General features: G+C 36.0%; 1 protein-coding gene and 1 long non-coding RNA gene across 2 annotated transcripts; both read left to right on the top strand.

The window, feature by feature from the left end:
- Positions 1-1,573: 1,573 nt before the first annotated feature.
- LOC139877596 (uncharacterized) lies at positions 1,574-2,996 on the top strand. The gene is made up of 3 exons (XR_011768684.1): positions 1,574-1,804; positions 1,917-1,985; positions 2,123-2,996. It is a non-coding gene; the product is annotated as an uncharacterized lncRNA (long non-coding RNA).
- A 14,466-nt stretch (positions 2,997-17,462) lies between these two features.
- LOC139875727 (uncharacterized) lies at positions 17,463-18,939 on the top strand. Its single transcript, XM_071863036.1, has 3 exons — positions 17,463-17,692; positions 17,812-18,026; positions 18,143-18,939. The coding sequence occupies exons 1-3, from the start codon at positions 17,463-17,465 to the stop codon at positions 18,937-18,939; spliced, it is 1,242 nt and encodes a 413-aa protein (XP_071719137.1).
- Positions 18,940-19,226: the final 287 nt, after the last annotated feature.

Here is a 19,226-nt window from a genome sequence, read left to right as displayed (position 1 = left end):
GCGCAAAATTCCAGCTCGAACTAATTTTGTGACTTCTTCGCACAACCATTTGACGCGATCTGGGGCCATACCCCTTCGCTTTTGCACTACTGGTTTTAGAGCTGGATTTACATTTAGCTTGTGTTCCGTAATGCGACGCGGAACACCGATCATATCATTTTCGCACCAGGCAAAAACATCCATATATTCATCAAGTAATTGCACAATTTGCTTTCGAGTATCCGCACTAAGATTGCGACCTACTTTGATTTTCTGTTCTGGATATGCAGGATTAACTATTTCCATGCTATCCTCCTTATCCGCAGTATCCTCAGGTTTCTGACCTGCGGTTTTTACATTGACAGCCGCGCAAATAGGCACTATGCTCGCTGAACATATTGCGGCGATTCCTTTATATGTTGAAAATTTAATCATGCCATGAATTGTGGACGGTACAATTCCAAATTTGCTTATAGCGGTTCTTCCTAGCAACATGTTATAGCGAGAAGAAGCTCGCATAACATAGAAATCTAGCCGTGCTTGTCGCGCTAAAGCATTATTATTTACATCGGCTAGCTCGATGTTCAGCGACAAGACACCAATTGGTAGCGAAAATTCTCCTGCAAAACCGGTTAGCGAAACCGCAGTCGTTTGCAGATTTGCTTTAATATCCTCTGGCAACTGAGCGAAACATTGTTCGTAAATAATATCAACGCTACTACCATTATCAACATGAACTTTCATCACTGTGATATTAGCGTCCGCAATTTTACACGATACTATTATCGGCATTTCAGAAAAATCGTCGCTCTGCATTGTTGGAAAGCTAATTGGCGCTGATTGCCAATTATGATACATTTTGGCAGATTTTCGCTTCTTTCCTCTTTTTTGGACATTCATTCGCATAGTGGCAATGTTATCACTATTATCGCCAATGTTATTCATTATTTACTGCCAATTTGAAAACACGCACCTGCGAATCATCGCAACAAAAACACGATTGAAATTAAACCGCCTAATTAATTGTTTAACAGCGTAAAACAAAAATTTTCAGTTTAATTCGTAAAACGTGTCCCACGGATGGCGCCAATTGATCGAGCCTAGATCCGTCTTCCTCACGAAATTGGATCTAGGATCGAGTGCAATGAGGAGGATTGGGGTGTTGTTGTTTGTTTTGGGCCCCGATGATCGTTTTTCACTTTAACTATCAAGTGATCAACCACCCCGACCCGGTCTTCGTTATCGATTAGCATGATTCACCTTAACTCAATGTAAGAAGTCCTTGGGCAAAGTCACAAGTGAAATCTACAAAGGCTTAGGCAAATGGCAGAGAATCAACAACCTCTAAATGAGAGGCCAAGCTCTCTATTTATAGGTTTCGAGATATCCGCGATCCGCGAGTACCTTAACTATCCGTGGAAACTCAGCGGATTAAACCGCAGTCTTTATATCAATGCGAAAACATGACCGCTGTGCTTATTTTCAGCGAATATTGCATAGCTTTGCCTTATAATTCGCGCAGTTCAGCCTTTGGCCTTTAGCCAATAAAATATACATATACAATGCTATGTATATGATCACATATGATGTGTTGCTAAACTTTGAACAACGGTGGAGAACAACGACAAAATGGAGAGAATTTGCGTTAGTTGCGAAAAGGATGGCTCATTGGCAAGATGATGCGTTGTTAAAGATTGTCCGAATCTCGTGGATTGCAAGTCCTCGATATATAACTCCATAACATGAAGATCACACATTGGTTCCTGAAGATGATCCTTTATTGCATGTATCAAGTGAAGATGATCCTGATAATTGGCACGTGCAGGTTAGAAATTGCTTGAAACTGTAAAAATAATAATAATAATAATAATAATAATAATAATAATAATAATAATAATAATAATAAAAATCATGTTTTTTTTTTTTTTACTTGGCAGATTTTCCGGTCTATCGATTATGGATCACTAAAAGGGTTCCCTAAAACTGTGGATTTTGCTGAGGCACAGGTTTATAATTTAAACTTTCGAGTCCATAAAATTAAGTACTAAATGATGTGTATGCTATGTTTATCCCTGCAGAATCTTATAACAGCAAAAAATATGGTTATTGAAAATGTTAGTTTGATGATTTTATTTACATGCAGTAAGTACTCAAAGGTTCATATGATTGCCCACACTCTAAACCTCTTATGAATTTGGTTATTCGGTTAGGGGACTGGCCATGGCTGTTGGTGATCTAATAGGTGTGAGCACGTGAATACAGTCTAAAACTGAAGGTACGTTATACATATTTTTATAAGGTGTATGATTAATGCTAGGGTTATAAGGCGTCAACACTTGAATACACTCTAAAAATCCTCTTATGACATAATAGGATTATATATGTATTTGAGATATTTTAACAATCTTACCAATCTCATTTTAGGTGTATGTATTTTGACTGCAATGATAACAACTACGTCATGTTTTAAGCCGATCTTTGCAAAAAGGTTTTTATGTCATAGACGATAGACCATTCTGTTTTTCCTCTTTTGGGCTTAAGTTGACATGACCCGTTCTAAAGTCCATATTTGTCTAGGTGCATAATTGGTATTTTTAGGATAGTTCAAAAGTTTTTTGGGCCATATTCAGATTTTTTAACAGGATTTAAAAGTGAAATTGAACAATAGCCGATCACCATGGTGAAATAGTCAACTCTGGTCAACTTTGGAAAACCATAGTGTCAAAATCGAAAAATACCATATAAACTAATGTACTCTGATTAGGAATACTTGACCATAACTTTAATACTTTTTTTTGGCATTCGAATAATATATTTTATCAAATCAAGGCACATTTCTAGAATAGAATCACTACATGAGGATATTATGAGTAATTGTTATTATTTGGATTACTAATGATGTTTTATCGTGTTTGTCTTATGCTTGAAAAAGGTTCAAGTTATGTACTCATAACACATACCCCAAGTTCAGATGAGAGGTATTACGTTCGTGTTTATTTCTTGACTAAAAGCTTCATGTTGTCAAATTTTTGTATACTATATGAGATAATATTTATAAATCTCACCTTAATGTGCAATTGTGTTATTCAATAATATTTATAGTACATGTACATCTTGGAGAATAAGTTACAAGAGATTTACACAATCTAAACTATAATAAAAATATACACAATAATATTTGCCATAAATAGTCTGTTACCCCCCCACAAGCGCAGAGGGGGGAGAGCCAACTCGAAGCTTGGACCGAAATTCTTCAAACAATGGACGAGGAAGACTCTTGGTGAAGATATCAGCTAGTTGCAAATGAGTGGATACATAGCTGGTATGAAGCTTCCCGGACAACACCAATTCACGAACAAAATGGTAATCAATGTCAATGTGCTTTGCACGCTTATGAGAAACCGGGTTCTGACTTAAAAAGATAGCACTGCGATTATCACATAGTAAAGTGGGACGACCATTGGGCAAGACATGCAGTTCTCGAAGAAGATTAGTAAGCCATAAAATCTCGGCAGCAGTATTTGCCATTGCCCGATATTCTGACTCACAACTAGACCGAGCAACAGTTGGTTGCTTCTTTGCACTCCAGGAAACAAGATTACCACCAAAAAAAATAGAGTAACCATAAGTGGATCGACGAGTCTCGATACATCGAGCCCAATCCGCATCAGAATAACCCAAAACATTTGAAGATGAAGCATGAAGAAATGAGAGACCAAATGACAAAGTTCCTTTAACATATCTTAAAATCCGTGATAAGAAATGAGATACCCGAATTATGATAAGAAACCTCAAGACCAAGAAAATAATTAAGCTTCCCAAGATCAGTGATAAGAAACTCCTTATTTAAGCGAGAAATAAACTGACGAACCATAGCGGCATTGTTGCCAGTAAGAATAATGTCATCAACGTATACCAAAAGATAAAGAATATCAGATGCCTTTTTAAAAATAAATAAGGAGGTGTCAGCCCGACTACAAGAAAAACCAAGGCGAACAAGAAATGAGCTTAAGCGTTGGAACCAAGCCCGAGGAGCCTGTTTCAAACCATATAACGCCTTTTTTAATCGACAAACATGATTTGGAAAGCGTGAATCCAAGAAACCTGGAGGTTGCTCCATATAAACAATTTCAGATAAATTGCCATTGAGAAAAGCATTTTTAACATCGAGCTGATGAAGAGGCCACCTGTTTAAGACAGCTAAAGACAGGATAACTCGAACAGTGGAAGCTTTAACAACGGGGCTAAAAGTAGAAGAATAATCAATTCCCGGAACTTGAGTAAACCCCTGAGCAACCAAACGTGCTTTATATTTGTCAATAGATCCATCGGCTAAAAACTTGGTACGGAAAACCCACTTGGAACCAACAATATTGGAATGCAATGGACGCGGCACTAAGTCCCAAGTATTATTGACAGTTAGAGCCTTCATTTCATCACACATAGCAGCAAACCACTTCGGGTCCTTAGCAGCAGATTTAAAACCTTTTGGCTCTTTTGAAGTGAAGAGAGCGTGATGTAAAGAAGAGGACCGAAGACGAGAAAGATCCGCAAAATGCTTTGGCTTGAAAATACCTGCTTTGGCTCGGGTTTGCATAGGATGCGTAGGTAAAGTAGCAACAGGAGCAGCTGCTGTTGACGAAGCAGAGACCGAAGTTGCAGATGGAGTTGCAGTGGGTGAATCCGTAACTGAAGGAGATTCGGGTGCAGCCGAAGTAGCTGCTGGAGTCACAAGAGATGAGGCAGATAAAATCGTTGACGAATGCTCACATAAATCACAAGGCTGAACTGCACTTGGTCCAATAGGAGGTGAGGATAATGATGTTGACGAAGACATTGGTATAGGGTAACCATCACAATAGGTTGAAAGAAGAGGAGTAGCATTTGATGATTGACCTTTAAATGGAAAAACTGATTCGTCAAACTGTGCATGGCGAGTTGTGTAAATGCGATGCGTAGATAAGTCAAGACATTGATAACCCTTGTAACGAGTACTATAGCCGATAAAAACACAAGACGTACTTCGAGGAGCAAGCTTGTGAGAAGAATAATCCCGAAGATATGGGAAAACACAACATCCAAAAACACGAAAATTAGCATAATTTGGCTTGGTAAAGAATAACAGCTCATAAGGTGATTGAAAATCAAGAACCTTTGTAGGTAGACGATTAATAATATAAATAGCGGAGCTAAAAGCGTGAGTCCAATAAGAGGCCGGCACATGAGCGTTAAACATAAGAGCCAAACCAGTTTCAGTGACATGTCGATGTTTTCTTTCAGCTCGCCCATTTTGTTGAGGCGTATGCGGGCAAGAGAGCCGATGATGAGTGCCATTTTTGATCAACATATCACGAACTATATGATTCGTAAATTCAGTACCACCATCCGATTGAAATATCTTAATTTTGCATGAAAATTGTGTTTGCACTAATGCAATAAAAGCTGCAAAGACACTAGCAAACTCAGATTTAGCCTTTAACGGATAAAACCATGTGAATCTAGAGTGATCATCAACGAAAATAACATAATAACGATAACCATCAATAGAAACAACAGGAGAAGGTCCCCACAAATCACAATGTACTAAATCCAAAGTATGTAAAGAACGTTTTAAATTAACATCAAAAGGTAATCGTTTGCTCTTTGCTACTTGGCAAGAAGAGCATAAACTGGGATTCGGTAAAACAGAAGTAATAGATAAACAACCATGTTTATGTAAAACTGAAATAACATCATGAGAAACATGCCCTAATCTATTGTGCCATAAATCAAAAGAAGCATGTAAACGTTTAGAGGAAAGCTTTGCCAAAAACGCATGCTGACTTCGTTCTAAAACATATAATCCATTTCTACGCCTTCCTGTGGCGAGAGTTTCCTTGGTTCGGCGGTTCTGAACAAAAAACATTGGATCAGAAAATAACACATCAACCTGATTATCACGAGTTAACTTACTAACTGAAAGCAAATTCTTTTTAATATTAGGAACCACTAAAACATCAAGTAAAGAAATGTGTGGAGATAAGGTCAGCTTGCCAATGTGAGATACATGAGAATTTTCTCCATTGGCAAAGAAAACCGAATCATTACCAGTGTAAGGAGTGGCGGTATCAAGTTGAGAAGCATGCGAAGTCATGTGATCCGATGCACCTGTATCAACAAACCAATCCGGAGTAGTATTACATTGAGCCTGAAAAGCCGCAGCAAGATTAGCATCAATCGTTGGTGCAGAAGAAGATGAACGAGCAACATTCTGAAGATCGGGGCATGAGCTTGCATAATGACCATTCTGCCTACACCATTGACAGTGAGGTGGACGCCAATTTGAATTACCACGACCACGGCCTCGAGAGTAAGAGCCTCGAGAATAAGAGCCCCGAGAATAAGAGCCCCGAGTATTCGATGAGCCACGACCACGACCACGAGAAGAAGTGGCTAAAGTCGTGGTGTTAAAAGCAACCGGAGCAGCAGCAGGAGTATCCATGACGGACTGAAGAAACATCTCGTGACTTTCTGCCTGAGATACCAAGTCACGAAATTTAGGTCTAGGAGTGATAAGCCGTTGTGTCGTGGAAAAGGTTTCAAACGATGGACCGAGACCACACAAAAACCAATGCGTTTTGTCATCATCAGAGATTACTTCACCAATAGCTTGCAATTGATCGCATATGCCTTTAAACTTCTTAGAAAATTCAGGAACAGATGAAGAACCCTTCTTGAGATTGCGAAGAGAATCACGCAGAGTATGAGATCGTTCCCTCGAATCATGGCGATAAGTGGATTCAAGAGCAAGCCATACATCACGAGATGTAGAGTGTCCAAGAACTTCGGCCATAGCCTCTTCAGATAGTGATGATTGAATGATTATTAGAGCACGTTGGTCGCCAGCAACCCATGAAGCATAAGCAGGATTAGGGGAAATTGTAGCGCCTTCGGTTATGGTGGGTGAAGGTTTCTGCTTTGTGCCATCTACATAACCCGTGAGTTGCTGATAAGCAAGTAAAGGCTGCATTTGTTTGTGCCAAAGAAGGTAGTTTGTGGAGTTAAGTTTGATGGTTAACATATGGAGAACAGTTGATAAAGGAAGTGGAGAATCGATGGTGGTAGTGGTATCATTAAGACTTGAATCACTAGCCATGGAATAAGGAAAGGGATCGATGGTCAGAAAAAGAAAAAAAGAAAAATAGGGTAAGGTAGGACAAAAGAAGGTAGGACCAAGTAATTAATTATCTTCTCATATAAAGTAAAAAGATGAACACAAGTTGATATGTTAATGTCGGCAGAGATGAGATCACCAATTGTAGGTGTAAAATATAATAACTTCAAAAGAGAAAAAGAAACGAATTAGAGAGATAGGATCGTGATTAAGCTGATACCATGAGATAATATTTATAAATCTCACCTTAATGTGCAATTGTGTTATTCAATAATATTTATAGTACATGTACATCTTGGAGAATAAGTTACAAGAGATTTACACAATCTAAACTATAATAAAAATATACACAATAATATTTGCCATAAATAGTCTGTTACTATATTTATGAAATTGTGGGTTTCATTGTAAGACCCGAACATAAACTTCCATGATAATGCAATTAGGTACCATTAAAGTGGATGATACATGTAATTTTTGAGTATTATTAGGTTATGATCATCATGTGCAATCATTGAATTATCAACCTTTTAAGTTTATGAAAACTAAATATTTTTACGCCCTTTTTTTGTTGCATGTTATAAGACTTGGGGTTTGATACTTTAAGTAGTTTTAGCGAAAGATCACACGACACAACAAGGTACTTTAAGTTGTTAGGGAAGATCTTGAATAAATAAGACAAAATTTCATTCCTCGTCCCTGAACTTTACATTGACTTTGACTCCCGGTTCTTTTTCTTTTTTTTTGTGCATTCCGAGTCCCTAATGTATCATAAATCTACATCCCTCATCCTCCCGTCTATTTTCTGTCAATTTTTCCGTTACCCTCCTATCACGTGCAGAGCATGTGAGGGTAAAAAAGTCATCAAACTACAAGGATGAGGAGCGTAATTATGTCTTCTTCTTCACATAACAAAGTTATCATCTTTTATTAAATCCCATTTATCACCCACTCATTCTTTAGAAGAAAAAAAATCAAAATCTCAAATGGACCCACTTCAATTCTTCATCTTCTTCAATCTCATCACATTTACAATCATCACCACCAAAATCCGGATTCACTCGAGTCAAACGTGAAGGTTCATATATATATATAATCCAAAAACAACATCTCAACTGCTGAAAAACCAATTTTTATTTTTTGAAAGTTTGACTTTTTAGTTGACTTTTGGGTTTTGAAAATCGAGAACAAAATTGGAAATTGTGTTTGAATGGAAAGCTTGGTAATCCTTTCGTGAAGGTGTGTTCAAAATACCAGAAGCTAATTCGTTGTCATCACTGAGATCTGTATATTTTATTTTGAAAAAAAATTGAAACTAAAATTGAATTGTTCATCGATTTTGTTTGTGTTTCTGCAAAATCTAAGAATGGAGATGTGTTTAATGGTTGATACTGCAGCTATTTGCAACTTTTCATGAAGTTTCATGGAGTTTTGAGGTGTTTTCCATTAACACCACCACCAACTGCCGCTAACCATCCATCTTCGGCCACACTCTGTTCTTGGTGTTCGAAAACTTATGATGTTGCTGTTCAAAAACATATATATATATATATATATATATATATATATATATATATATATATATATATATATATATATATATATATATATATATATATATATGTATGTATGTATGTATGTATGAAGAAGAAACAGCAACACCAGTAGTTACGGGTGGATTGAGTGTAATGTTTGTGAAGTTTGGCATGTGGGTCCCACAATTTATTCTCCTTATCTCCCCTTTTCCATACAAGCCAAAATAAGCCAAAATGGGTGAACCTTTAATAATTAAATACATTTAAGACAAAATGACCTTTTTACCCTCACATGACTGAACAAACGGCTGAAATTGACAGAAACTAGACGGGGGGACGAGGGATGTACTCTTTTCATAGTTTAGGGACTCGGAATGCACAAAAAAAAAAAAAAAGGACCGGGAGTCAAAATCGATGTAAAGTTCAGGGACGAGGAATGAAATTTTGTCAATAAATAAGGGAAACTGAGTATGCTAATGTTGGTACCATAACTTACTAGGCTAAGTTAAGGCCTTGGTCAAAACAGGGTAATTTCATTAATGATTTGTTTCATTAGCGTAAGTGTATAATACAAGAAATTTGTACCATTATTAACGCATTCAAATACTATATTTTTGAGCTACCGTTCAACGCAGGGATGTATTTGGGTAAAACGGGAGACGGGCTCAGAGGAGTAGAAATGATTGCGTCTGGGCTTGCTACACATTACTCTCTCAGCTCAGTTCGTCTTTTCGACTATTCTTTTTTGTTAAATCATTCTTTTCATTTGTTATCATGTGTAAATAATATGTTCAATTCTTGACAGAATGTTGCGTTAATTAAAGACCATCACAAAAATATTTATGAGAAAATATTGTGATGTTGACCATCTGAAGACACTGTTCTCACGAGGTGAACTCTATAAAAGTGTTTTTTTTTTTTTTTTTTTTTTTTGCTTCAAACGCTCGCCTTTTAGAAATAAGGAGATTCACCCTAAGTTTTGTGCAAGCGCCGATATACCTCTAATTTTTAGGCTGGAAACAATCAATAGATGTTTCTGTCATGTGGAAATCATTCAGCATTTAGTAAATGCAACCAGTTACAAGTTATACGTTAAGTGTTAATCTTCTATGGTCTTTATGAAATCTTTTAGTAAAGATCAAAATTGAGTGGTAAATGAAGCTGTTAAAACTAATGATGGGTGGTGTCGTTCTTTCTTAAACAAACTAAAACACGCTTCACCGTTGAGTTTGAAGATTTCACGTGTTCAAAATTTTTTGATATTCACATGTTGCTTAGCATCTGCTGATATCACATGATAACTAAACCAAAGTTGACATTGCAGTTTATGGTGGAGATATTAGTTGCAGTGAGATTGAGGTCTCGAAATGCTAAAGAGTTAGTTATACAAACCGATTTTGCGGATTGTCTGAAAGTTTAAGTGTAGTTGTGTATCCGTATACATCTTATATGTTATGCTCAACGGATAAATTAAGCTCTTTTTTAACTTTTAAAGCTTGATTTGTTGGCTGGAGTTAACTTATTTGATGTATGTATTTCAGCTTAAACGGTTGAAACTATGAAAGAACTGCTACGGTTGACATACATATGAATTTTACGAGGTGGTCACCGAGTCTGCATCCCGTAAGCGATGAAAGTAATATTACCGAAGGATTTTGGATATTAAAGCTATTTTAGATATAACATTTACGTTTTCAGTTTGTTTGATTAAGAGTCGCCATTCAACGCACGGACTCTTAATTGTACAACTCATGTATACTGTTATTTTTGGGCTACACAACATGATAATATGCCAGTTTTAATTGTATCAAAACATTTGCTTTCAATATAAATATTATTAATATTGAAGGCTTTCGTCATTCTAATTGTATCGTACAGCTAATTAGTATTAATAATAATGTTTTCCAATACTATATTTTAGAATGATATAACATATAGGTTCAGTTTGTTTGAATAAGAGTCGTCGTGCAACGCACGGGTTCTTAAAGACTAGTATATATATATTTCAAAAGGAGAGGCTTTTTCACGTCTAAATTTACACTTAAGTTACATCTAAAAGAATTGATCAAACGCGCTTTATTTTTTACACTTTTTATCAATGTTTTATGTTTTATCTGATTCTCCCTATCTGTTTCCATCGAATATATCTATCTAGTTTCTAATATATATTATATTATGAATTATGAATAACGTATATTAAATAACATAACATAAAGGCCAAAGGTGTTGTAATCCCTGTTTTTGAAGTTTCAAAATGTTTATAGGCTTGAGATATGCTCTTACTCATTGACACGATCATTCTAGTCATGAAAACATATATACTTGATAAGGGATTAGAGACTTATGACATAATGATAAGGTATAAGCCTATAAGGTGTACATACATATGCACTATACATGTACAATAAATAAATAAATAAATAAATAAATAAATAAATAAATAAATAAATAAATAAATAAATTGAGAATGTCAATCCCCCACTAGACAAATATAAAGGTGATTCATTCATGTGGGATAAGTTCAAACTATTCATTACTCCGTCGCAGTGTCATTTTTGATATTTAAAATCTATTCTTTTAAACCTCAAATATTTTATTTGTATTATATAATAATAGTTGATAAAACTCATATAAATAAAAAACACATTTAAAACGAAATTTATTCATATAATTTTCATCTAATATTATATAATATAAAAAAATATATTTAAGGTCCAAATTATTAAATAAAAACTTTGAAAAGGTCAAAACATGTTACTTCTAATAAAACAGAAAAAATATTACTTTTAGTAAAAGATAATCACTCAGTAACTATCATTAATAATAAATAAATTATACAACTAAGGCTACAAACAACTCCAACTCACAACCAACAATCAAAGACTATGTTTTCCAATCATAAAGTCCACGAGCCAAACAAAAAATCAGCCAAAGCAACATGAAACACACAAAATTGACTAAATATTCCATTTAGCTTTTATCTCGTGAACATGATGAGAATTCTTGAACTTCAAGAACATTTAATTGAGCTTGACTGTTTGAAAACTTGATCCGGACTCCAACTTCCAAACTTACATATCCTGGAATTCATTTATTACCATATGAAGTACAATGAAGCAGAAGGCTTAGACCATTCGTAGTGGGGCGTGACTGCAGCGGAATCATCACCATCGCGCCTCCATCGCACCCCTGTGTGGCGTGATGGAGGCAAAATTCCTTGGGCGCGATGACTCCATCACTGGAACAAGAAGAATGGTGCATCGAATGGTTGTTGGCCATGTGGATCGCAACGGCTATATAGCGTTTAATTTTCAAATTAATTATTTTTTTTATTTTATTTTTGTCATATATACCACTCTTCTAATTTTAATTATTCACACACTTTCTTCAATATATCACTTCTATACTTAACAAAAAATTTAATGCCAAAAGCTTTGTTTAAACTTTTTGATATATGGGATTCGGATGATGAAGACCAATTGATGATTTTACGAGAAATGGCCGAAGAATTAGATGCTAAAGAGGCTGCAGCTGAAGAGGCTGCAAACAATGTACGAGTTCCACGATCTCGAATTTACATTCGTAGAGATCGTGAACTTGCAGGTGAAAACCTACACGTACACTACTTCCAAGATAATCCAGATTATCCTGAAAATAGATTCAAAAGACGTTTTAGAATGAGTAGTAGATTATTTAAGCGTATCGTGAATCATATAATCAATTAGAATGTCAATTGTAAGACCCGTTCATTCGTACGATGTATATATGTGTATCGAGTATCTATATATGTTGTACATATATATAGTGTACAAGGGTTGAACGAAGGATTGTATAATTGTATAAAGATGATTGTACGATACGTGTATGAAGTGTACCAAGCATGTACGTGTTGCTTGTTCGAATGTCGAAGAAAACTGGACGTTGTTTGAGTTACAAGGAGTGTACGTACCTTTTCGACCCTAAATAAAGTTTGAGTTGATGTTTCAAAACCTTACCATTGAAAAAGAAATCTTATTACGTTTCCAACGATATTATTTTCATCAAAAATGGAGTTACGGTCAAAAAGTTATGGCCAAAACAAGTTGCTGAAGTTCGGATGAAACAGGCAAACTCCGCGGCGCGACCAGAATCTCCACGGCGCGACTTTTGCCTATTTTGAGGGTTAGAAGGCTTGGAAATGTGAACTAAAATTACCCTTTAAGCCACGGCGCGGAGGGTTTACTCCGCGGCGCGACAATAGGCACGATCTGATGCTTTTCAGCCTTTTAATGAGTTAAATGAAGGGCAAAATTGGTATTTCACATGTGGACGGGTTTTGGAGCCTCAAATATGATCCCAACCTTATCCAAACCTCATTTCTTCCATTTTCTTCTCATCCACTTCCATCAAAACCTAGAGAGAGAAGGAGGGGTTCTAGAGAGAGGATTGGAGATTTGGAGAAGAAGAAGAAGAGTGAATCGGGTCAAGTCTCAAGTTTTAAAATTGTTCCCTACGTATCTAGCTATGTTTTGGTAGTGTTGGTAAGTTCTAACTCCGAATTTCATTGTTTGATTTGATATTCAAAGTTAGGGTTTGAACTTGGTTTGTTGAGAAACCCATTTAAACTCATGAAGTGAGTTTAGTGTTGCTAGTAATCGGGTTTTATAGTGTCGTTGGTGGATTTTGGGTTGGTTGATGTTTTGGTCAAGTTAAGGCTTGCAAAATGATTTTAATCACTAGCTTTAGTGATTATGAAAGTATTGAAACACATTCGGGCTTATTTGGTTAACTAATTTTAAAGTGGGTCAAAATTAGGGTTTATGTGTCAAATTGGGTAAATTAAGGGTTTAACACTTGTGATTTGGTTTAATTGGTGTATTAGGGCCATTTTCACTTGTGTTAGTGATTATTGGTTAGATTGGGCATTTTTTTATGACTTTGGTCAAAATGGGTAAATTGAATTGGGTCAAACTTGATGATGATACTAGTTTTGGTCAAAGGGATGTTAAACACGTTTGTTAAGTGTTAAATGGCGTTTTTGAATGAAAGTAAACGTGGGAAGTGATTTTGGGTTAAAATGATATTTTTAACACAAGTCAAACGTGGTGAAAAACTATATGGGTCAATATTGCACGTGTTGGGATTTTTGGCGTATTTGGAGTTTGAAATGATTACTACCTAAGTAGTAATTTAGTGTTAAGACCTAGGTTGGTATAATTGGTGTAAAGTATAATTTGGGTTAAATTGTACTTTGTAGAGTGGATTTGAATTACCACCCGTAGTGGTAATTGGTTTGGGTCCATTAGGTGTTAAATGGGCGGGTTATGGCGAGCAAGGTGTGATCCATCGACTAAGGGATGTTTGTGTCGGGTTCTCTTTTATAGAATGGCTATTTATGTGTATATTGTACCTATGTGTGATATAGGTGGTTACTTGCTCTGAGTTGAGGACGGAGATCATGTTGTACATGACTTGTGCGGGCATTCCAAGGTGAGTGGAATAATTATGCGTGTACGTATATAATGTATTTATTCGTGTAGCGTGAAATGTGGGTTAGTCGCGATGTTAAGACACCAAATGCTACGTAACGAGTGGGTTTGTCGCGATGTTAAGACACCACTTATGGGTTTGATTGACATGTGGGTTAGTCGCAGTGTTAAGACACCACATTGTCATGGGAGTGGGTTAGTCGCGGTGTTAAGACACCACTCATGGGTTTGATTGACATGTGGGTTTGTCGCGGTGTTAAGACACCACATTGTCATGGGGGTTAGTGTTACGCGGTGTTAAGTACACTAATGGATGTTATGAACTCCGATGGTCTTTCGCGAGTACCGTTCCCTTGTACGATTGGTTAACGGATATGTTTGACGAATACTTACAAATGGCTGAAGGTACATCAATTCTCTGTCTCAATAGCTTTTGTAAATGTGTTTTAGAACTGTATGTTGATGAATATTTGAGGAAACCAACGAGTAGCGATATAGCTCGTTTGTATAGCGCGCACGAAGAAAAACATGGGTTTAGGGGAATGCTTAAAAGCATTGACTGCATGCATTGGAAGTGGAAGAACTGTCCAAATGCTTGGAAAGGGAAATATACTAGTTGTCATCAAGGACAGCCGACCATAGTTTTTGAAGTAGTTGCTTCATATGATACATGGATTTGGCATGCATTCTTCGGTGCCGCATGTGCAAACAACGATGTTAATGTTTTGAATCAATCTTCGCTGTTTAATGACATTAAGAATGTAAATGCACCATTTGCTCCATTTACTATAAATGGAAATGATTACACAAATGGTTATTATTTGGCAGACGGTTTTTATCCAGATTGGTCAATGTTGATGAAGGCATATTCGACCCCAACCGACGAGCCACGTGCAAAATCTAAAAAGTTTCAAGAAAGTGCTCTTGCACAACATGATAGTCAAGGATAATGGCTTCAACATTTTATGGCTTGAGGAAGAATTACTTAGGATTGATGAAGCTAATCCTAGCTATGTAAGGAATCGATCTACAAGTCGTGATGTAAGAGAACATGAAATATGAGATAGAAACATTCATGACCAACTTCGACATGATCTCACTGAACACATTTGGGGCCTTCCACCAAACTTTAGAAGTTTAAATGCTTAATTTATTTTAAGTATGTAGTACGTTTAATTTTAAAACTTTAGAAGTTTAATAAATTGTTGTATTTTGAATTTTAATAAATTGTGTAATTTTGAATTTTAATAAATTGTGTAATTTTTATTTTCAATATATTTTGTAATTTCAACATTGGATTCGTTCAAAGATGCTCAGAAAGATGCTCAACAGAGATTCTCTACATAAAACTATTGCTTTAATAAAGCTGAATTGAGCAGAGATGCTCTGTATAAAGTTGTATTAAGAAGAGATGCTCTGTTTAAAGTTGTATTACACTATTGCTTTATTAAATCTGTATTCAACATTTGTTTTTAATTCAAACAATTGATTCGTTCAAACAAGTGATTCTACCTCTATAAATGCAACCCCTCATTTGTTATCAAACCACACCTCATACACTTACTTCTCTACTAATTCTAAATTTTATAAGTTCAAAATGTCTCAAATGAATGTTATGCTTCAAGTTAACTATGGTGGGGAATTCGACCGCGAGGTCAAGAATTACTCCACCGTTAATTCTGAACAGAGGGAGTATTGCATGAATATCCGAAGTTATCCCTTGTCTGAACTACTTGATTTTCTCAAACTCTTGCATTCTCACAAGTGTGGTTCTTCAAGGAACCAAATGTTCCAGCCAGTCTTCTTAAAGATGAAGAAGACTGGACCATGCTTGTAGGTCGAGCTGTGACCCGCAACGAAATCATCAAGTTGTATATCGAGTTCCGAGATGAGAGCGAAAATATTGTGTCTGATGAAGAGGACTACGTACCCTCCGGGCCACAGTACGACACGGATGACAAATTATGTTCGTCTGATTCTCCTAATCTCAATAATTTCTAAATGTTGTGTTGTATTATCGTTGTTTAGCTTTATTATCATTGTTATTGTGATTAATCTTTAGTTTAAAGAAATTGTAACCGTGATTTTGTTTTAATAAAAGTGCCGTTAAAAAAATAGTGATTTATATTTGTAATAATAATAATAATAATAATAATAATAATAATAATAATAATAATAATAATAATAATAATAATAACAATAATAATAATAATAAAATGAAAAACTAAATTAAAATTAACTCATCACATAACCATCACGCCCACCACTACAAACTCCATCACGCCATCACCTTTGCCAAATCAGCAATATACCCCACAAAAACACCTCATCACGCCCCATCACCCCGGCACCACTGTGAATGGTCTTAGACACAAGAACCCTAGCCACTCACCTCTTGGCACACCACTTAAAATATTAACGATATCCCCGCCATTTATGACTCGAAATATACAAAGGAATGATATGTTTTACTAGGACCCATACTTAATTAAAAAATGGACATTCGAAAGATAAATGGTCATCATAATCATGTGTTTGTATTGTACAACATTCATGACAAATTTATAATCTGCGCGATTCCAACGTCCTAAGCCTTTAGATTATCTTGTGTCTCCAATTTTCCCCCAACAAGTTAAAACTTTATGAAAAAAAATGAAGTGGGATGCTTTGAGGGGAAACTACAGAAGAGAGTACCATGCAACTTGCGAAGCCGTTGAACACACAGTCTCCAAAAAAAACTTGCTTAGAGAAATCCATCAACTCTCCATCCATTATTTTCCAATACATAATATCTTTACTATCCACATCCCAGGAAGAATATTCATGAGCATAGGATAACAGTGTGTCCATGAAGTTGGTCAATTCTACCTATTCGAAGTCCACAAATCCACAACTATTGAACATATTGTGATGGTACAAGGTGGTTAAATGTAACTTTATCACACCGGGTCAAGGTTTATGATGTAAATATAAATTATTGATAATTCAGGGGCTAGTTTGTAAATTAGCATTAGCCTGGTTGTTAGGTTAGTTAAATGGCTGTTAGTAGTTAGTTAGTGTCAAGAACAGTAGTTCAATCTCGATAAACACTGTGTGAAATTCTTGTAATTGTTTAGTGATTCAATCAATAATCATCTTTAATTTCAATCGTATTCCATTTCTACATGGTATCAGAGCGCATGGATGCGTGATTTCTCTGTTCTTCAATCATCATTTTCGTGCCCTAATTAGCAGAAACTGATCGATTCAATTGATTGAATCGAAATTGATCCGTGTTTTGATTACTAGTTGATCAATTACCTTTTCTGTTATGTGCAATTCGAAGATATGGTGATTACTGAAGGAATTCCTAATAATGATGTTCATACGGCTAATGATCCGTTGCATCTTGCTAGCTCCGATCATCCAGGAATGGCTTTAACAAGCACGTCGTTCAATGTCACTAATTTCCTCGGATGGAGCCGTACTGTGAAAATGGCACTAGGTGCTAAGTTGAAGTTAGGGTTCATCTATGGAACGATGAATAAACCTGCTATTACTGATTTGAATTTTCCTAGGTGAACCAGATGTGATTATATGGTGACTTGCTGGATTCTCAATTCTATGTTGCAGAACTTTCTGAATCGTTTCTTTATGCACAATCAGCTTGTGGATTGTGGAAGGAATTGCAATAAAGGTACAGACAAAGCAATGGTCCATTGATATATCAGATTGAAAGCGAACGTAGCAAGGTCAATCAAGGAAGTCAAACTGTGGCTACTTATTATAATAAGTTGAAAAGGTATTGGGATGAACTGTTAAGTCTCAATGGTGTTCCAATGTGTGGTTGTGGTAAGATGAGAGAATGTACTTGTGGTATCATTGAAAAGTACATTGAAATTGATAATAGAGGTAAGTTGATTCAGTTTTTAATGAAGCTTAATGATGAATATGAGGCTGTTAGAGGGCAGATCTTGTTCATGGATCCATTACCAACATTGAACAAGGCATATTACAATGTTCAGCAGGTAGAGATGCAAAAAAAGTTACACAACATGAGCATGAGCCTACTGCCTTTTATGCAAATAACAAAGGTGGTGGTGGTTTTGGTAATGTCAAGAAATTTGCAAAAGATGAGAAGAAGTGTACATTTTGCAGTCAAGAAGGACATGGGTTTGAACAGTGTTTTGAAAGGATAGGGTATCCGGATTGGTATAAGGGCAGAAAAGGAAAGAAATGTAACATAATGGCTGCTCAAATTGCTACTGATTTCAGTCCCTTTATGTACAGGGATACTCCTTTTGATTTTGAGGGAGAAGTTGAGGTTAATGGAGGAAAACATGAATTGGGTCAAAAGTTGGTTAATGCAGCTTGTCAAGAGATGATGAAGATGTTTAAAGGAAAAGGACAAGAGCAAGATACAGGGGCATCATTTCATACCTCTTTGCAAATATTGGCTAAAAGACATAGTGACTTTAATTTCAAAATAGATTGGATCATTGACACAGGGGCATCTAATCATATGTCCCCACATATTGGTTTATTTCAATCTATAAGAGAGTTAAATAGACCAATAAGATTAAAATTGCCAGATGGAACTAGTAAGTGGGTCAAACAGGTTGGTAGTGTGAAAATTAACCCTACCTTAACCCTAACTCAAGTATTCTATGTTCCAGATTTCAAAGTCAATCTTTTATCTGTTGGAACGTTACTCAAATCCAAATTCCTCTTAGCCATATTCTTTCCTACCTGGTTTGTGTTTCAGGACCCTTCAATTAAGCAAGTGGTTGCTGCAGGAGAAGGGTTCAACAATTTTTACATATGAAAACCTACTACAGCTGTGCTTTCAAAACCTTCATTCATAGCTTTATCCTCCTTTGTAAATAATGTCATTGTTCAGAATAAAGTTTCAAATGTATCTGTTGAACTTTTCCATTCTAAACTTGGACATACATATGTATCCAAGTAAATCATGTATCTGATTGTGATCAATCAAAAGTATCTCATCTTTCTTGTGATACTTGTTTGGTAGCTAAGGCTCATAGGTTACCATTTCCTAAGAGTCAACATAAGTCAACTCCAATTTTCATCTAATACATGTTGATTTATGGG

This window comes from Rutidosis leptorrhynchoides, chromosome 11 (genome assembly GCF_046630445.1).
Source record: "Rutidosis leptorrhynchoides isolate AG116_Rl617_1_P2 chromosome 11, CSIRO_AGI_Rlap_v1, whole genome shotgun sequence".
NCBI classification, from domain to species: domain Eukaryota; kingdom Viridiplantae; phylum Streptophyta; class Magnoliopsida; order Asterales; family Asteraceae; genus Rutidosis; species Rutidosis leptorrhynchoides.
This window is presented reverse-complemented; position numbering and strand designations above follow the sequence as displayed.